Source organism: Lepisosteus oculatus, chromosome 4 (genome assembly GCF_040954835.1).
Source record: "Lepisosteus oculatus isolate fLepOcu1 chromosome 4, fLepOcu1.hap2, whole genome shotgun sequence".
NCBI classification, from domain to species: domain Eukaryota; kingdom Metazoa; phylum Chordata; class Actinopteri; order Semionotiformes; family Lepisosteidae; genus Lepisosteus; species Lepisosteus oculatus.
In genome coordinates this window covers 7,270,058-7,288,330 of record NC_090699.1, presented here as the reverse complement: position 1 = coordinate 7,288,330, position 18,273 = coordinate 7,270,058, and the positions used below count along the sequence as shown (strand labels likewise).

Below are 18,273 nucleotides of genomic sequence, written 5' to 3'. Positions count from 1 at the left end.
AACGGGGTGCCAGGGCCCCTCTACATTACCACAGGTTCTGTTTATCTCCCAGAATCACCAATGCACACACAGACCAGCGACAAGCATTAGTATTGTATAAGTGCCCTTTTTATTGTCTAACTACAATACATTCACATTCACTATCACCCAAAAACACAATGAAAACAGCATTCGCAGAAGCAAAAATTCCTTCCCAGGGTCATAACGAATACAGAGGGGCAGCAGTCTTCCCTGTAATATACTGAAGAGAGCTACTCAAACGTTTCTACTTAGTATCTGTAGTCTCTGATGGCCCACTTGAAGGAGAGGGGTATTGCCCCGTCTCCGTTCAGGTAACAGTAGAAATCCTCTGCGGGCTGTATTACATTCCCCTCAGTTTGAATCGGCTAGCTGTGCTAGTTTCCTTGTTCCTCGTCTTCAGGTGTTAAGTCTCTGTCCAGTACCTCTGCTCCAATGCCAATGTCTCCCGTGGTCGTCAGTTACTGAACCAGTAGTTCCTTGCCTCCAGGTATTAGACATCTCTGCACAGCACCTCCGTGGTCTCGCACTCTGCAGCTTCCCTTGTGCTGCCTGTGTCGTCTCCAGTAGGAATCGGGAGCCCCCTCTGTTCTGTCTCAGGTCTTTTTATCCCCCTCCTTAGCCTATCCCTTTCAGGGGGGTTTCTACTGTCCCTGTCAGAATCGGGTTTGCCCAGTATCTTTCCAGGAGGAAGCTTGTGCTGTTTGAGGGGTGTGCGAGTGCCGAGCTAGGTGTCATGGGACCTTATCAGTTCACCCCTTGGTCTGGCTAAATACATACTGTATGCCGAATACAATTAAATGTATGAAAACAATGGTCTTGTGATACAGGAAGTTACTAATCCAAACTTTTTAAAAATATATGGCTTGAAACACAAATCTTTAAATGGCCCTTGATTTGCATACTGATTTAAAAAGAACCCAAGGAGAAACCGATGACTTCGGTGTTTTCAGTGGAGATCGGGTTCATTGGTATTGCATACAGCAGGTGTGGGAAAATACACATAGCTGAGCAAGGATTGAGATTAGAAAATGGCACATGTCCATGTGTAAATATTGATTTATTGACTGTTTCACTGGTGTCTGTGGGTATGTTAGCATTGTATAATAGAATAATAATCTAGACATTTGTAGAATAATAGCACCAGAGAGCTGACAATACATAATTAGACACTTTTCTATATGAATGCAAGTGTTAAGTACCAAAATGTCCTTTTAACTGCAACAGGGCTGAAGTCTTGCTTCTGGGCTCCTCCCATTGACTCTGTAAAGCCAGTGCAGTATCCCTGTCTGTGGAGGACACTGCACCTGCCACTCATATTAGATCCAGGCACCTAGATGCGCAAATATTGTAAACTCATCCTCCTTCCTCCTCAAATATCAGACTATCCCCTATGTTTACCCCTAACAGTAGCTACAGGTTAGTCACCATTTTCATCCTCTTTGAAATTGATTACTACAACTCTTGGCTCATCAGGGTGCCTACATTCACAGTGACCAAAACTGGATATGTGCAGAATGCAGCAGCCAGTATCAGGACCAGGGCTTGTGGAAGTGATCCAAACATTCTTTAGAAGGGTTTTTATGGAACTTGTTCTGTGTCTGCCATTTTATTCTCCTATTATATTGTAACCCCCTTTTCTGGCATTCTGTTGCCTCCTTTGCTTGGTTTTTACTACGGTGAAGTGACATGAGAAGCCACTTTTAAAAAGGATCCATCTGAAGTTCTTTGGAACATATTGTCCCACACTTATTTGAAACAGGCATCAAGAGGAGTACCATTTGTGCTAATCTAATTTCCAGAAAGCCCTACAACCCACCCAGTAGAGGGTTTCCACAAAATGAAAATGCCAATGACAAGACTGCTGCTGTCACTATTCTGTGGTAGCAAAGCCCATTAACATTCTTAGACGGTAGAGCTTTGAATATCTCACTCACCCAAGAGTGTCTTTAACTAGACCAATTCCCACTGGCAATTAAACTTCTGAACATGGAAGCTTTTCATGCCTACTAATAGTACAACTGCACCCATCTCAACAGCAGCATATTTTAAATGCCCTAGGTACAAGAACTGCTCCAGGACCCTTGAATACTTCTGGCCAAACCATCACATTTAGGTGCAGGTATGAGATCTGGATGAGAGAGGCATCACCATGTGAAATGGCTGCACTGCCTACAACCCATTCAATGGAGTAGAGCTCCACAAACATTCTCTAATGCAATTGGTCTAAAACCTCAGCTGATGTGAAGTTTGAGAAAGTAACACTGCATATAGTATATACAAAAAAAAGTAGCAAAGCCTATTATTCAACTGAATTATAACCCCCTCCACAACATCCAAGTCAGGTTGACACTTCATGATGGAAGCAGACTGCCAGAGGTGGCAGTAATCTCTGTTGACCAACAGCGAGACCCAGTCCTGCAGGAACTACAATTCAGTGGCAAAGGACACTATTAGACCCTTACAGGTTGGTAACATGACCATGGATAACTGCAACCATTTTACTTGCCCAAGAGTCCAACTACCCCCCCTCCAGTTAGAGCACACAGGACACAGAATCACTTTCAACACCTTTATTAGGACAGACTTCCTCCAACAGAACCAGCTCTTCAGACACAGGTTGCTAGTCCCTGAAGCAGCAGGCAAGAACCTGAAAAAGTGGTTGAAACCCCATTATGGGCAGGAAAAACAGGATTATCTGGAGATGCATACAATGGGATATAAATGAATCAGGCCTTGGAAATCCTGAAAAAAAAAAAAGCCTTCATGCAAAGGGGTCCCATAGGAGTTTAGTGACACTGGTACCCCCCACCTACCCCTCAGTCCCTGGGGCCCTCTTCCTTTCCTGGACAGGGGGTCCTGACACAGCGCCTGTCAGCATCTGGGTTCTCCAGCACTGGGATTTCTGCAAGAGAAGATCACATAGTGGGCTCCCGAGGTAAAGATACTATTGCAAAGCATCCGATGTGCATGGACAGAAGGAACACACAGAGAAGAGCTTAAATAAAGACTCACTGCGGCCATCAAAGCAGCCCTCCACACACTGCCGCTCAGACGGTAGGCACACCTCTGTGGAGCACATGAAGTAGATCTGGAAGAGGGATTACATGCCAAGTTGCCATAGATATTTCACATGGAACTACAGAGTCTGCAACCACAAAAAGCCTCACCTCCTCATTGATGTAGGAGTAGGAGGTGCTGTCCAGGAACTGGAAGGTCTGGATGTGGAAGCGGCGGTGGTGCTTGGGCAGAGGCAGCTTGGAGTGGATGTGCAGGGTGGACGTGTGGCCGTAGTCCAGAGGGTTGGGGCAGCTGCAGAGAGAGGCACCAAGATCAGGACCCTGCCTGCAATCCACTGACCAGCACAGGGTTAGAGCTGCACAAGCAGGAGCCCCTCACCCATCATAGAGCAGCACCCAGACAGCCTGCCCAGAGCGGGGGTAGGCAATGCAGTAGTGCACCAGCAGCACCAGGTTGGGGTCTGGAGCATTCAGCAGTCGCACCTCCAGGTAGACCGGGTTCCCCAGCAGGAGCCGGAGGGGCCGGTGGTACTGAGGGTAGAACCTGGAGTAGCTCTCGTCTAGAGGAAGATAAAGAAGGGATGGGTGGAGCTGTATGCTGTGGCCGGATCATAAAGCCATGGCATTGTGGAGTCATTTCTCTTACCCCTCAAGCCATGTTGCATTGTACACTCCCCTCGAGAGGAGCTGTTCAATTATCAACTGCTCTCACCTGTAGCAATCCGGAGCTGCACCCCAAATACTCCCTGAGACAGGACAGCAGAGGGCAGGTAGGGGCTCTTCACCAGGTAGCCTGTGCTGGCCAGGTTCCCCTCAGCATAGCGGCACTCCACCAACAGCCTGCAGAGCAGGAGGCAAGCCATATTCCTCCATGTGGTAAGCTGGCCAACACAATAGATCTCAATGATCAAAACCCTGCTCACCTGAAGGGGCTGTCCCTGGTAATGACTCCATAGCTCTGCATATTGCGTCTCGCCCGCGTCTCCACTTCAGCCAAGTAGATGGTGGTCTCTCCTACCACCTGAGCAGAGAGCAAGGTCAGTAACCTTGAACTGCCTCTTGAGCAGGTTCCTTCTACTTCTAATAAAGGAATTCTAAACCCCTATACAGACAATTGGGAGAACTGATTTTAATGGGATCAGTGTACTCACAAAAGCATGGGTCCCACAGCCAGTGACAGGGAATTTGAAGATGGCAAACTCTGAGGTACAAATGACAGGGGTGCAGGATGTGTTGCCAGCAATCACCAGGCTGGCAGGATCCACAGGGGGTACAGAGATGGTCCGAGGGACAGCAAAGACAAAGTGCTTGTCGGCAGTGCACTCTGGGGAGAGAAGAGCATGTCAGGATCTTCATTATCCTGGTCAGGAAGGTGTCTAAGACTGGGTCAGTAAGGAGAGCCCTACCCTCCAGTGGATAGTAGCAAGAGGATGTTCCTGGGTCCACACAGCATCCCTTGGCCAGGCAGTGGGCTGGAGAAATCCTCCCTGGACCACAGGGCACCCGATGGCTCTTGGGTAGTTTACATCCTGGGAAGACCAAATCGGATCCATCAGCACAGCTATGGAGCCAATTACCAACTCTCAAACTTATTCACTCACCCTCCCTTGGTTTGTAGGGACGATAAGGGCAGGACACCACCACCTCCCTTCTTGGGCCACCTTTGGGAATGTATACCACCTTCACAGTGTAGTGAAGACCCTGCAAGGGAAAGGAAAAGAGGATAAGACATATGCAGCTGTGTGCAGATGGCCAACCCCATTTCCAGATCTGAAAGTACCCAGGAACTACCAGAAGGGCTAGTCTGTAGAACAGTGGAAGGCATGTTTAAAGCCAGGTTTTCAACCCACATCCTGAAGGTGAGTGATCCACAGTGTTAATTTACCCCCCGACCCCACATCCTATTTTATAAAATCTCTCAAATATTCCATAATAAGCATAACCAAGAGTAAATTGCATCTTGGAATGAATCCACACATTTAGACAGGTCATTCTATCTAAAACTCCTACTGAAATAAATAGTCTATGAAGTTAAACATTCACACATTTACTTCATGTCTGACAGATGCAAGCTCACTGCAAGTGTATACACTACCAGCTAGTCTGTTCCACACCTGAGGTCACAAAGTCTTAGTTGATTGGTACCTACAGTAGATGGGTGTATATACTGTAGTAATTAGAAAACTAGAGCAGCTGGTTTAACAAGATGAGAAGCCTATACAATACTCAGGAAACAAAGCTCAAGCTCAGCCTCACCACAAGCCGGACATGGCAGCCAGTGTACAGGATGGTCAGGGTGTTCAGGTGCCGCCCTGCAGTCACAGAGTATCCACAGGATGGAGTGTCCAGCACAGACACCAGGCTGCCAGAAGAACCTGCACAGGGTACACAGGAGTCCAATTTCCCTTTGGCAGGATTTTATATATTGCAGGTGCAAAAAGCAAAATCAGCAATAGATTACAGCACACTGGATAGAGGCAGCCATATCATTTCAAGGTGCATCTCCAAATCAGGACAGGGTAATGCTATAATCCACAATGTCAAGGCACAGTTAGAGAACCCTGGAACTGCTCAAAACACCACATCAAGCTCCCTGTTCCATTAGTGGCTAGGTAAAAGCCTCCTGCATTACCAGGGACCAGCAGTAAAAGCCCTTCCCCAGTCACTCACTCTGAACCTTGATCTCCTCCAGGGGGCCAGCAGGCAGGGTCACAGTCATGCACACCTCACTGCAGGAGATGGTCAGGCCTCTGGGAGGTGGGGGTGGAGGGACAACTGGAACATGGCAGGACACCGTGTCAGTCACCCATTTCCTCTGTTTGTCATAGTATCTCACGGTCAGGGAGTAGTGTTGCCGCTGGTTCTTCCTCTGTGGTGGGGAACAGGGTTGCAGGTTAAAAGCACTGATGTAGAGCCATTTGGAGCAACTAGGGCACTATTGCTCTCGCACAAGTTCCCAGCCAGTCCAAGCCCAAAGCCTGCCCTTACCCAGGTCCTGATGTAACACCCTTTGTAGGAAGCCACCAGCACCAGCCAGCTCCTGGTGGTCCACACCTTGTGCCCACAGTGCTTTGGGAGACTGGTGACCAAGAGAGGAGCCATTTTGCCTGGAAGAAGGCAAAGGTGAGGTGTTAGAGGCTTATAGCCAAGTGCTCTTTCACAGCAGCTCTGTACAGCACCAGAAATCAAGAAAGCACAGATCTTCCCTTTGCAAGGGATATGTACTGCATCATGCCCCTAATTCTGGTCCTCCACACTTGCCTGCTCTTCTCTCAATCCAACTGATCAAAAGGTACTGATCTGGAATGCACACAGGTTTTCCATGGTTACATTTGAAAGATCATAAACTGGAGAATTGTCACAAAGGTACACTCCTCATGTCCTCACAAAATAAAAAAAAAAATCATAGAAACATAAGCATTAGTATTGGTCTAACCTAGCAGAGCTCATCTCCCTGGTACTTGGTCTGGTTTCAAGCACCTCATGCACAGATGTACCCATTTAGTGAGGGTACAGCTCAAACCATCATGAAGTTGAGGTTATTCTCCACTTGTATTTCACACCCTCCCCCCATCTCCTGTGGGAAATCTTATATTCATAATTACAGCTATGGAGCAAGTAACCCACTGCATGACATACAACCCATAGAGCAAAAAGCACATTTGGAGGCACTGTAGACCTCATAGAATTAGGAGGGATAGTCACAGAAGTATTTAGTCCTCAGCTGGTGAGGTTCCAAGACTAGCAGAATATTCTGGAGGCGCATTTACCCACTGAGGCCCTCAGCTTATAACTTTCCTATTACACTGTATGGGACAAGATTTCCCTACCCATTCCCATGAAAGTGGGCGATGTTCAAAGACGAGCAAAATGTGCTGGAGGTGTATCTACCCACTGAGGTAGATGGACAATTGTTTAGAGAGGTTGTCCTGCTACATTGGGGGATACCACTGCAGCACAATCCTTTGTTTTACAGCTCAGATGGCAAATTAACAGGTTTTGAGCTCAAAAACAGAGGATAGTAACCTGTCCACATACAGGGCTAGTGCAGGTACAGGCAGGGTAGAACCTCACCCTTCAGCAGGTAGACTCGGCTGAACCTCCTCACAGAGAACTTGAGCATCATGCTGCTCTTGCCACAGGACAGCAGGGGGCGGCTGTGGGATTGCTGCTGCTCGGGGTCACCCTGAGACTCTGGGAGGGAAGAGAGGACAGCAAGAAGCGTTACTTGGTACAAGACCTTCAAGTTGGTAGCTGCATCAGCAGAGGAACAAGTAAAGGTTTATTCCATGCTGAAAAGAGAAGAAACCAGTTCCAGCTTTGGAGCCTTCTTCAGGTGAAGGCTCTACAGCCAAAACAGTGTTCTCTATTCTCAGCATGGGATAAGTCTTTACTTGATTCTGTGAAGAGCTACAAGAACGCATGTCACTATAGATAACAAATCCCTTCACAAGGAATTTCTGCTGTAACCTACTCAAAAGAAAATAGGAGCAAAGCAGTCATGTAGATATTCCACTGGTCATAATTTTAAATGCATCCAGCCTTCCTTTGAGAAGATACAGCAGAACTAGTTGACTACCACGCAGTTTTATTCAGTCCACAGATTTGAAGAAACTCCCTACCAGAGTCAGATGAAGGAGGATCTGCTTCAGAGGGACCAGTTGTCACTGCTGCCACATCTCTCTGCACATCAGCACTCGAGTCTTTATCCAGCTCTTCCCCCTCAGCATCAGAGCCCATTTCCATCAAGTCCTGCTCTGCCCTATTTAGTACCTCTCCAGCAGAATAACCATCATATCCATCTGGTGTGGTCTCCCGGAATACAGGACTACCCACATTCGGCTCAAAACCATCCTCTTCACCAAAAACAGCATCATGACCCTCAAGCTGGGCTTGGGCCACTGTAACAAAGAGCCATGCTAACAATCCAGGCAAAAGGAAATCCATCACACCCACTCCTCTCCACATTTTTTTCATACAAAAACACTTCAAGAGCAGGAATAACTACCTCTCCTGCCGCTGGGGTTTATACACAGGCACAGTGAGGCGCGTGCTGTCCTGTCGGCTAATCAGGAGCAGGTAAGGAAGTCCAGAACATTCTCACGCGCTGAGGTTTCGGACGCGGTGTTGAGAGTGAAATCACGTGACACAGCTTGACTGCCCGTCTTCTGGCGTCATCAGTCTAAACTTAAACAATAAAATTATAACCTTGACAAAGATAAAGATTTACAGCAATGAGGAACAGTAAATCTCATTAATACATCTTGTAAATAAACTTATAAAATGATCCAACGGCAATGTGATGTGTTTGAATTTCACAATGATTCTTCATAATATTAATATTATAGCTGTGATGCAGATCGCAGTAACTTTCACTGTGTTCGAAGATCCCGCTGTGTTGATGACCTGAGCAAATTGAAACGCCAGCAAACACCTCCGTATGACAATACATTCTCACGAGCCGATATTAGACATGAAGGTTGAAAGCGAAGGCAGGTGACAACACGTTTATTACAGGAGAGTCTTGTTCAAGGTGAGAAGTGTGTTCATAACGGAAACATTTAACCAGTTCATTTCCGTCCAGTTGTATTGCTAATACGGACAGAGTGTGAGAAGGCATAACATTTTAAAAACGCATCTCCTTGAGATTGACCACCCTACAGACAGCACCAACGATGAAATACATCTCATTCGTTAGTGCTACGTTTGTGTCGTTGAAAGTAGCGTTTTTCTGCTGTTGTTTCCAAGATACACTGTAGCGCCTAGTGGTTTCGGGTAATCACGTGACTGTACAAGCCAGTTTAAAGGTACCAACACACTCGCTACTTTTAACTACTTGATGTGATGAAACCAACGGGTGCAATTTGTTTCGGTGGAAGCTTCTTCTCGCGAATTGCAATTGTAATCTATAGTCACAACTGTAACCATATTTTTCAAGTTTCACTAGCGTGTGTAACGATCACTATAACGTTCTCGACAAATGAAGCTTTCAGACAGGTCTTCGTGGAGATGCAGACAATCTATTAGAAATCATTTCAGCTCTCTGCCACTGGGCTCAACTTATCAAAGATCACAATTAAAAGATCCGATGGTCGTGATCTTTCTGTATTTGCGTCATACTTCGAAAAAGGAGGCGCTCTTTTCAAATGCAAAACATCCACCCCACCGAACTCAAATTGCACGAAAAGCAAACCCGTTGATTTAATCACATCAAGTAATTAAAAGTACCGAGTGTGTTGGTACCTTTAAACATCATTTAGATACAGTCTGTGTTCGGTATTTTTATCTGAAAATAAAAATACTTTCCAGATTCCAGATTGTTTCGCAGTCAAAATCTGAACTACCTGGCTTAACTTGCATAGGGTGCATAGTGCCCCCTTTAAAAAGTCCTGATTCTTTTTCACATTTAAGATTTTTTCTATTTGCGTAATCAATCAGAGTTTATTAATCAAATACACAACAATACACCGTGCAGCAGTAGCTGCGGGCAATGAAATGTTTTTTTTTTTTCTGCGAGCTCGAAATCACAAAATTAAAGTTACAAAATAAGGTTATATAATAATAGATAATAGTGCAATAGAAATGGAATAAAATAAACTCAGACAGAGCTCAATATAAATGGAGCTGCGATGTGTCGAGGTGTATGCAATACATTATGTCCAAGTAGTGCAGTATGCCGATTCTATGAAATGTATGAAAACAATGGTCTTGTGATACAGGAAGTTACTAATCCTAACTTTTAAAAAATACGTGGCTCGAAAAATCTTTTAAACGGCCCTTGATTTGCATACTGATTTAAAAAGGACACAATGAGAAACCGATGACTTCTTTAGATTTTTTTAAAAGGAAACAGCCACGAAGACGTGCTAGTTAAAGCCAATTTGTAAGAACATGCAGTCGCTTGCTAATGCTCGCCTTTTAAAACTACATCCGCAACTCTTCTGATTTAGGGTATGAAATTGGTGACAAATGTAATTGTCCTGTTCACACAAACGCAAAGAGGATACTGGAATTAAGTGCAAAATACACCACCCGGGAAAACAGAGAAACAAAATTGCAGAATCCCAGTACTCGCTCCGGTAACTGAGCGCTTGAACTCGGCAGACGGGGTTACTGGAGGCCAAAGTCGCCGTGCACGGTCACGTGATCACCTGAAAAACAAGGCACTATATATCGCTAATGAGACATGAGCTAGGAATTTACTTTCAACGAGCACTAACGAATGAGGTGGGTTTAATCGTTTTTGCTGTCTGTTGGAGGTACACATTCACGGTGCTTTAAAATGCAGTTTTCAATCGAGGTGACGAAGCTAATAAGGGGGAAAATACAAATAGCTGAGCACAACATGGTTACCAAATATACATACTGTATAAGATGAGTTAAAAACAGGTTTTGAGTGGTTTGGGTAATATTCCCTTTAGTCTCCACTGCCCTCAGGTGGAAACATCGGGAAGAACAGTGCAATTAAAACCAAGCAAAACAATCACTTTCAAGGTTAATATCTCTCCAGACTGAATGCAAATTGTGGAGACCCTGCCTGTGGAGAAATGTGTAACAGTAACTCCTCATTAAAAACACACACAGTCAATGTTAGTGCAACACTGTGCACCACTGTTTCCCTGCCAGGTATTTCATACCGTATCTGAGGGGCTTATTTTTTCAGTTGATCACAACAGGTTTCTTGTAATGCATCACTGAGTCCACTCCTTCCCTGATGGGATTATTTTTAATGTATGTAGCCCTATGGTTAAAGCAGGAATGCACAGTGCTTTCTGTTGAGTTTTATTATTCCTCTTTCTAACGTCCCCTTTCAGTTTGTGCACTCAAGGGTTTTTGTCAGGGCTCAGGCTTCACTTTTCTCACTGTGAGTCTCTAGCGCAGTAATACACAGCAGTGTCTTCAGTCTTCAGGCTGTTCATCTGTAGGTTCAGTGTGCTTTTGGGATTGTCTCTGAAGATGGTGAATCTTCCCTGGACAGCGGACCCATACTTTATGTCGGTACCTGCCCAATAGCTGATGTGTGCAACCCACTCCAAGCCCTTCCCAGGAGCTTGACGAATCCAGTGCATGTAATAGTCGCCAAAGGTAAATCCTGAGGTTTTACAAGACAGCGTATGAGATTCTCCTGGTTTCTTAACTGCTGGCTCAGACTCGGTCAATTGGATTTGTGATCGAACACCTGCAAGGAGAAAATAAAGTCGTTTAAATTAGGAGAAACAAATTTGTGTTGTGACAGACGCTAAGCTCTTTCGTACAATGAGGCCAGTTGTTATCATTTGCTTGATCATTTGTTATTATCGCATTAAAAGAAAAGGCTCACATGTTAAACAGGCCACTGCAGTTGTAAGAAGGAGTAAGATCTTCATTGCAACTTATTTTGCTGTTCCTCTGTTAAAGGGAAAGAGCTATGATTCGTTATTAGCTGATCGAGTTAAATAAGTCTTGATACACCAGTAATTTGCATTTGAGTTTTGAAGGGGTGGGGTAGTTTTTACTTATTTATTTATTTATTTCCTGCTGAACTCCAGAATCTACAAGCAGCTCGTTAAGGAAACTGTATAAGTATTTAATACACGACATGGTTGGATTAGTGTATCTGCATTTACATATTAAATAGATACAATATTATATATATATATATTTATACCCATTATATATTATATATTTTTCAAGCCCAGTAATATTATATTATATTACTGGGTTTGAAAAATAATGTTTCAGATATGTATACATATGTATATTAATCTGAATCACAGCTGAAGAAGGCTCCACGGCCGAAACGTTGTGTTTTCTCTCTTCTCTTTTCAGCATGGAATAAACCTTTACTTGTTCCTTTGCAGCCTACGCCTGCTGACGCAGCTACCCACCTGAACTATATATGTATATTAATATGTCTTCTCTTTTTCAAAGATGTTAAGATGATTTCAAGTAAAAAAAAAAGTAAAATAGGGAAAATTCCAAGTCAATGAATTTCATATTTTGATCCATTTACTTAGATCTCATGGCTTTATTTAAGTGTTTGGCTGTTTACAACATTGGTATTGAACCAATCGTCAGATGTAGATCTTCATTTACAGCCTTGTTTGCTTTTGATCATTAAAAAGAAAAAAAAGTTATAATTTGTTTTGTGCTGATTGCGTTGAATGGGTCCTGAGAAACAATACATTTTCATTTGAGTGTCAAAGAGGAGGGGAGGTTTTCACTCGGTCCTGCTATTTAGTGTTGTAAAAATAATCAGTATCTCTTGAGTTTGCATAAGCTAGTTGTGTCCTAACACATCATACATCTGGTAAATAAACCACCTACACATTTAATATACCACGTGTTTGGATTAGGAGATCTTCGATGAATATTAAATACCACATTGTTAATTTATATCCCAGGTTTTAAAAAATTGTTTTACACATAAATAAGTGTATACACCCTAAGAAGGTCCCACAGCTGAAATGTCGTTTCTTTTCTTCTCTTTTCCTCATGGAATAAACCTTTACTTGTCCCTGTGCTGTCAACGCATGCTGGAATAGCTACCTACTTGAACTACTATATAGATATTCGTTCTCTTTTAAAAAATCTTACAGATTAAATGACAAATTATTGTGTTTTGTTACAATTTCTTCCATCCACTGCGAGCTCACTATTTTGTTTGTGTGTTTGGCTGTTTACAACTATTGTATTGAATGCCTTGTTTTAATTGCTTCTGTTTAAATTTGTATGGGTTGTGGTTCATGAACGTTTAATGAACTTTATCACTCTATCTTATTCTGTCGCTTGCAGAAAACAAGGTTTAAGGAAATTCCTGTCTCTCTGAGTGTCTGCATAGTGGTATCTCTCTCGTCATGGCCCAATAGATACGAATTGTGCTGATTTCTGAGGAAGAAGTCCCCCTCAGTTAACTGAAGGTATGGAAGAGGTATCTTTAAAAGACAGAAGAGTTATCAGGACTAATGTGGAATTAATAAAATGCTACAATTAAGAGAAAGTTGACCACACAAATTAAGTTGACCACACAAATATACTCAGATTTCACACTGCAGATTGTACCAATCATTAAATACAGAGCTAGAAAAAAAAGCTAAGGTGCTATGTTTGTACATTGTAATTTCACATGTTTCCTCTGGGTGCACTGGTTTCCTCCTACAGTCCCAAGACATGCTGGTGGGTTAATTGGCTTCTCAAAACATTAGCCCAGGTGTGAGTGTGAGAGTGTCTGTGTTTGTATCCGTGTGTCTGTCCTGTAGTTGCAGGATGTACCATGCCTTATGTCCATTGCTTGGTGGGATAGTCTCACCCACAACCCTGAAGTGGAAGAAGCAGTTAGAAAATGACTGGGTGGGTGGGTGAATGCATGGATGGGCATCCTCAAGGACCAGAAAAGCAAACACTAGAGTGGCACACCAGAGGACCATGCTGTTTTTTTAAAGTCCAGCAGCTCTTCCTCCTGGAGGTGCTTCTCTTTCTGTGTTTTAATACACTGGTGTTGCAGAGCTGCAAGAAGTTAAGCTCAGCGCAGCGGAGGTCTGAAATGAGTTTTAATTCGTGATGAACAGGCTGTTTCTGGACAACACTAAAGACGCATTGCGTCTACACCGGAGTGCTCTGAACCTAATCAGCTCTTGCAAGAAGTTTCTATAGTCTGAGTCCAGCTCTGGTCGCCTGTTATTACCCTGAATAGGTATTTAGAAGAACCATTGCATAATTATTAGAGCTATACAGAAAACTTCCACACATGGCACAATAGCAATTTCTGATAAGGTTCTCCCTGCCTTTGTTATTTCTGAATTGTCATCTACAACAGGTGTCAGTTATTTAAAATTCACTCAAACCCAGAAGCTCATGAAGGAACCTACAGTAGGACAGATTCTACAATGTGACCCTGAATTGAATGGGTGTTCACATTTATAACATCATGACAGAAAACATTTTTATTATTTTGTATAAATGAATATATATCATATATATATATATCTGTGAGGTACAAACTTAATAATGAAGTCACAGCACTTCTAGGCTCCATGGAAACTGTCAGTTCAGCTGTTTGGTTCAATTGTTAAACAGTGAAAGTCTCCATGTACTGTCAGGCTTCCTGTTTGTGAATGAAACCTGTTACACTTGAGGGTTTTTGTCAGGGCTCAGGCTTCACTTCTCTCACTGTGAGTCTTTAGCACAGTAATACACAGCAGTGTCTTCAGTCTTCAGGCTGCTCATCTGTAAGTACAGCTGATTCTTGGAATTGTCTCTGGAGATGGTGAATCTTCCCTGGACAGACTGGGAGTAGTATGTGCTACCACCACTGCTGCTAATTTCTGCCACCCACTCCAGCCCTTTCCCAGGAGCCTGTCTGACCCAGTCCATGTAGTAGCTGCTGAATGTGAATCCTGAGGCTGTACAGGTCAGTCTGTGAGATCCTCCAGGCTGCACAACTGCAGGTTCAGACTCAGTCAACACAATCTGAGAATGAACATCTATGGGGAAAAAAAAAGAATTGTATATATTAAAAAAATAATCTTTATAAAAGGGTGAATCTTCCCTCGACAAAAAAGCTATTTGAACTTGATGAAAATTAGCTTAAATTAATAACCTTTCTATGAGTATTGAAAATACCCACCTCTTAAATACATGCAAGTTAAGATTATTGCAGTGAGAAAAGCCATTGTTGCTGGTAGAGACTGTGGTCTGTAGAGAAACTTCAGTCCAGACAGTCGACACTCTCAGCTGTTTCTCCTCCAGCGCAGTGAGATAAATGAGGCAGGAAGCCCTCTGAGTTTGCATGGACTCCTCCTCATGGGATGGGCAGTGTAACACACAGGTTAAATACTGAATCACACACTGGGAAAGGAGACCTGCTTTCTTAAAGATCATTAAATCTCTCTCCTCTTCCTCAACTGAGTGGTAAAATTCAGTAATGTCAGGAGTTATTTGTTTTTCTGTTCAAATTCATTCAGTTCATATCACTGCTCAATAGCTTCTCTAATGACACCAATGAATCAGTAGCTAAAATGTTGTGTTTCTTTGTCAATGTCAGAACTTGTTGCTCTCGTGACATGTACCCTTATTTGCCAGAGGTGAAATTATCATCATTCTAAATACCAAAGTCAGGAATTGTGTCCACATAAGTTCAGTGATATTGGTTTTGCTGTTTTACATGTGACTTTATTTCTTTCATTGTGAACTGAAGGCGAGTGTTTATCTGGACTGGATGGGTTGGTACAGCAGATGGTTTCAGTCTCCTGGATCTGACGGTCACTAGAATCTCCTGCTCTTTCCCCCACAGCTGTGCTGTAGCTCACCATGGGCTTCTATGTGCTCCAACATCCCTTATCAGTGACTGCCCCCTTCTGGAGCACATTGGCAAAAACAACAGTCTCTATAGTTGAAGGACTGAATATTGTCCAACAGTGAGTAACAGGTGCGGAAACAGTTGAGAAAAATGTGGTTTCTTTATTATTTTTTCCATATTCCTTTAGTTTTCATGAGATATTAAATTGGAAGCACTGTATTTTTTATTAATTCATCTATTCTAATGAATCACAAAATATAGCATGTGAAATTGGAACGAAAGTAATTTTTGGCCTCAGGTGAAAAAGTGAAATCTGTGAAAAGAGAATCACATTAGTTATCGAAACAATACTGTCATGTGGTAAGAAATGTCTCAGAATGCAGAGTTCTAATATAAGCAGAGGAACATTAAGAAGAGCACTGAAGTTAAGATCTCCTTTGTTTGAATTTAATAGATTTTGCTTCAGGTCTGTCCTTCATTCTGACTGTAATAACTCTTCATCAGACAGAGGAGATGTAGGATGAAATCAGTGTGAGTTTGCATTTCCACTTCCCAGAGGGACTGGTCACGTGGCAGAGGGCATAAACGCACAATCAGGCGGGGAATCTACCCTGCAGATCTTCAGGCAGATTCAAATCATGCTTATGTGAAGGTAATTGCTGTTTCCAGCTTCTATAACTATGGCCGGTGGTCGATCAGCAAATCAATCATCCATTCTGCCCGTGGCCGTGGCAACATGGTATGGGGGATTTTCAATACCATCGAGTCGTAATCTCACACAATTTACCCTGTTATTAGCAGGGTAGTTATTCCTGTCTCAGCTACCTCAGAGTGCTTGACATCAGAGGTAGTTCACCCTTTCTTAACTGTGCTGTCTCTGTGCTTACGCTTCTCGAGCTCTGCAAGATTCTCCCCTGCTTTGTGTGTTGTTTATTTTTCCTCTTCAACCTTCGGCTTGTTTACGTACCTCCCAGGGTTTTGTCAGTGGCTTCCCATGTACGACCCGGACCTCCCGACCTTGACTTACTCTCTCTAGTGTTGGGCTCTTGCCTATTAGACTTCCTGTTTAGATTTTCCTCCAGTGCTTTGCCTGTTCAACTTCAGCTGTGCACCTACATTCTTACAAGCCCCCCATGTAACAGAGGCGTTCTTTCTGGACCCTATGCAGACGACACAATCCGGGGATGAGTGAGGAAAACACGGGGGAAAAAGCATGCAGGAGTCGGGAATGAAAACAGGCGGCGTGTCCATGGCGTGCAGGTGTTCAGGGGGCTGAGTCTGGGGCAAACCATCCAAAACTGAGTCCAAATGGAAATCCAAGATGAGGCAAAAGTCCAAAGCCGGGTGGTCCATCTGAGACTAAGACAAACAGGATTAAAAACCAGAGCAGGATCTGGTGGAGGGTCGGGGGGAACAATGGGGGAATAGGACCAGATGCTCCAGATCCCGGACTCTCTTGATATGGGAACCAATGCAGAGCTCAGAACAGAGTGAGTGTCTGGCTTTAAAGGAGGCAGGAACAGGGAGCAGGTGCACAAAATCAACTCAAAAGTGAAAGAGCCGGAGCACCCTTAAAGGGGAGGGACTACAATCGTGACACCGCATGGCTGCCTGGCTGCACAACTGCCTGCTTGTACACTCACCTCTTCTTGATGAACCTTTGTTTTCCAAAGGCCAAATTACAATCATTCAAAATATTGTGTTTACATGAGCTTTATAATATTCATACTGCTCTATTACATATGACTTTATTTGTTCTGTCATTAACTGAAGGTGAGTTTATGTCTGGCCTTGCCAGGATGGTACAGCAGTTTTAGTCTCCTGGGTCTGACAGTAAATCTCTTGCCCTTTTCCCCACAGCATAAGCTCAAAAATATCACATATGAATTTATTTGTTCTGTGATTAACTGAAGGTGAGTTAATGTCTGTCTTGGGCAGGTTGGTACAGCAGTTTCAATCTACTGGGTTGAACAGCCAGTAGAATCTCCTGCCTTTGCTCTGTGGCTAAAGTTCTGTGCCTGTGGCTGGATGGTTGCTCGTTCATATCCCGCGGCCAGCAGAGGAATCCTACTCCATTGGGCCCCAGAGCAAGGCCCTTAACCCCAACTGCTCCATATAAATGGATGACCCTGCGCTCTGACCCCAAGCTTCTCTCCCTGTCTGTGTGTCTCATGGAGTGCAAGTTGGGGTATGCGAAAAGACAAATTCCTAAAACAAGAAATTGTATATGGCCAATAAAGTGATCTTTTTCCCTACAGCTGTGCTGTAGCTCATGGGTGTGTTTGTGTGTGAAGGAGTTTTATTCTTCCGTGTCATATATTTTGTTTGCATACAGCTCCACCTATAGACAAACCAGAGTGTGCATTGCAAAATGCTGAGCCAGCTGTGCAGCCTTTAGACGTTGAGTTGGGTTTTGAAGGAGCAGGAAAGAGCTCGGTACAGTTTGTGCAGAGCTCTCCATGAATCCCCTGGAGATACTCAATTTCGGACTCATGAGGGTTTTTGTCAGGGCTTAGGCTTCGATTCTCTCACTGTGCCTCACGAGCACGGTAATACACAGCAGTGTCTTCAGGCGTCAGGCTGCTCATCTGTAAGTACAGTGTGCTGCTGGAGTCCTGTCTGGAGATGGTGAATCTGCCCTGATTTGTCTGGGGATACCGTATGTCGCCACCACCAGTACCAATAACAGCCAACCACTCCAGCCCCTTCCCAGGAGCCTGTCTGACCCAACCCATGTAGTAGCTGCTGAATGTGAATCCTGAGGCTGTACAGGTCAGTCTGTGAGATCCTCCAGGTTGCACAACTGCAGGTTCAAACTCACTCAACACAATCTGGGAGTGAACATCTATAGAAAAAGAAGAAATATGTAATTTCACCAGTTTTGAAAACCTTCATATCAAATGTCAGAGTGGTAGCAAACGTGTGAGAATAATCACCTGTGATGCACAGAGTTGCTAC

General features: G+C 43.8%; 1 protein-coding gene across 1 annotated transcript; it reads right to left on the bottom strand.

Annotated features, from left to right (window-relative positions):
* Positions 1-2,576: 2,576 nt before the first annotated feature.
* LOC138238298 (zona pellucida sperm-binding protein 4-like) lies at positions 2,577-8,043 on the bottom strand. The gene is made up of 15 exons (XM_069188483.1): positions 7,661-8,043; positions 7,113-7,232; positions 6,027-6,145; positions 5,709-5,907; positions 5,295-5,413; positions 4,640-4,739; positions 4,445-4,567; positions 4,190-4,362; positions 3,962-4,059; positions 3,751-3,878; positions 3,418-3,598; positions 3,189-3,330; positions 3,034-3,109; positions 2,835-2,923; positions 2,577-2,668 (listed from the first exon to the last, which is right to left on the bottom strand). The coding sequence occupies exons 1-14, from the start codon at positions 8,013-8,015 to the stop codon at positions 2,838-2,840; spliced, it is 2,019 nt and encodes a 672-aa protein (XP_069044584.1). The 5' UTR covers positions 8,016-8,043; the 3' UTR covers positions 2,577-2,668; positions 2,835-2,837.
* Between the last annotated feature and the right edge of the window lie 10,230 nt (positions 8,044-18,273).

Excerpts from the sequence above, each read along its gene's own strand:
- LOC138238298 (XM_069188483.1), bottom strand. The coding sequence starts at position 8,015 with ATGAAAAAAATGTGGAGAGGAGTGGGTGTGATGGATTTCCTTTTGCCT. Across the intron at positions 5,908-6,026 it reads GGTGTTACATCAGGACCTGG|AGGAAGAACCAGCGGCAACA; the intron begins GTAAGGGCAGGC and ends TCCCCACCACAG. Across the intron at positions 3,331-3,417 it reads TGGGTGCTGCTCTATGATGG|CTGCCCCAACCCTCTGGACT; the intron begins GTGAGGGGCTCC and ends CTCTCTCTGCAG.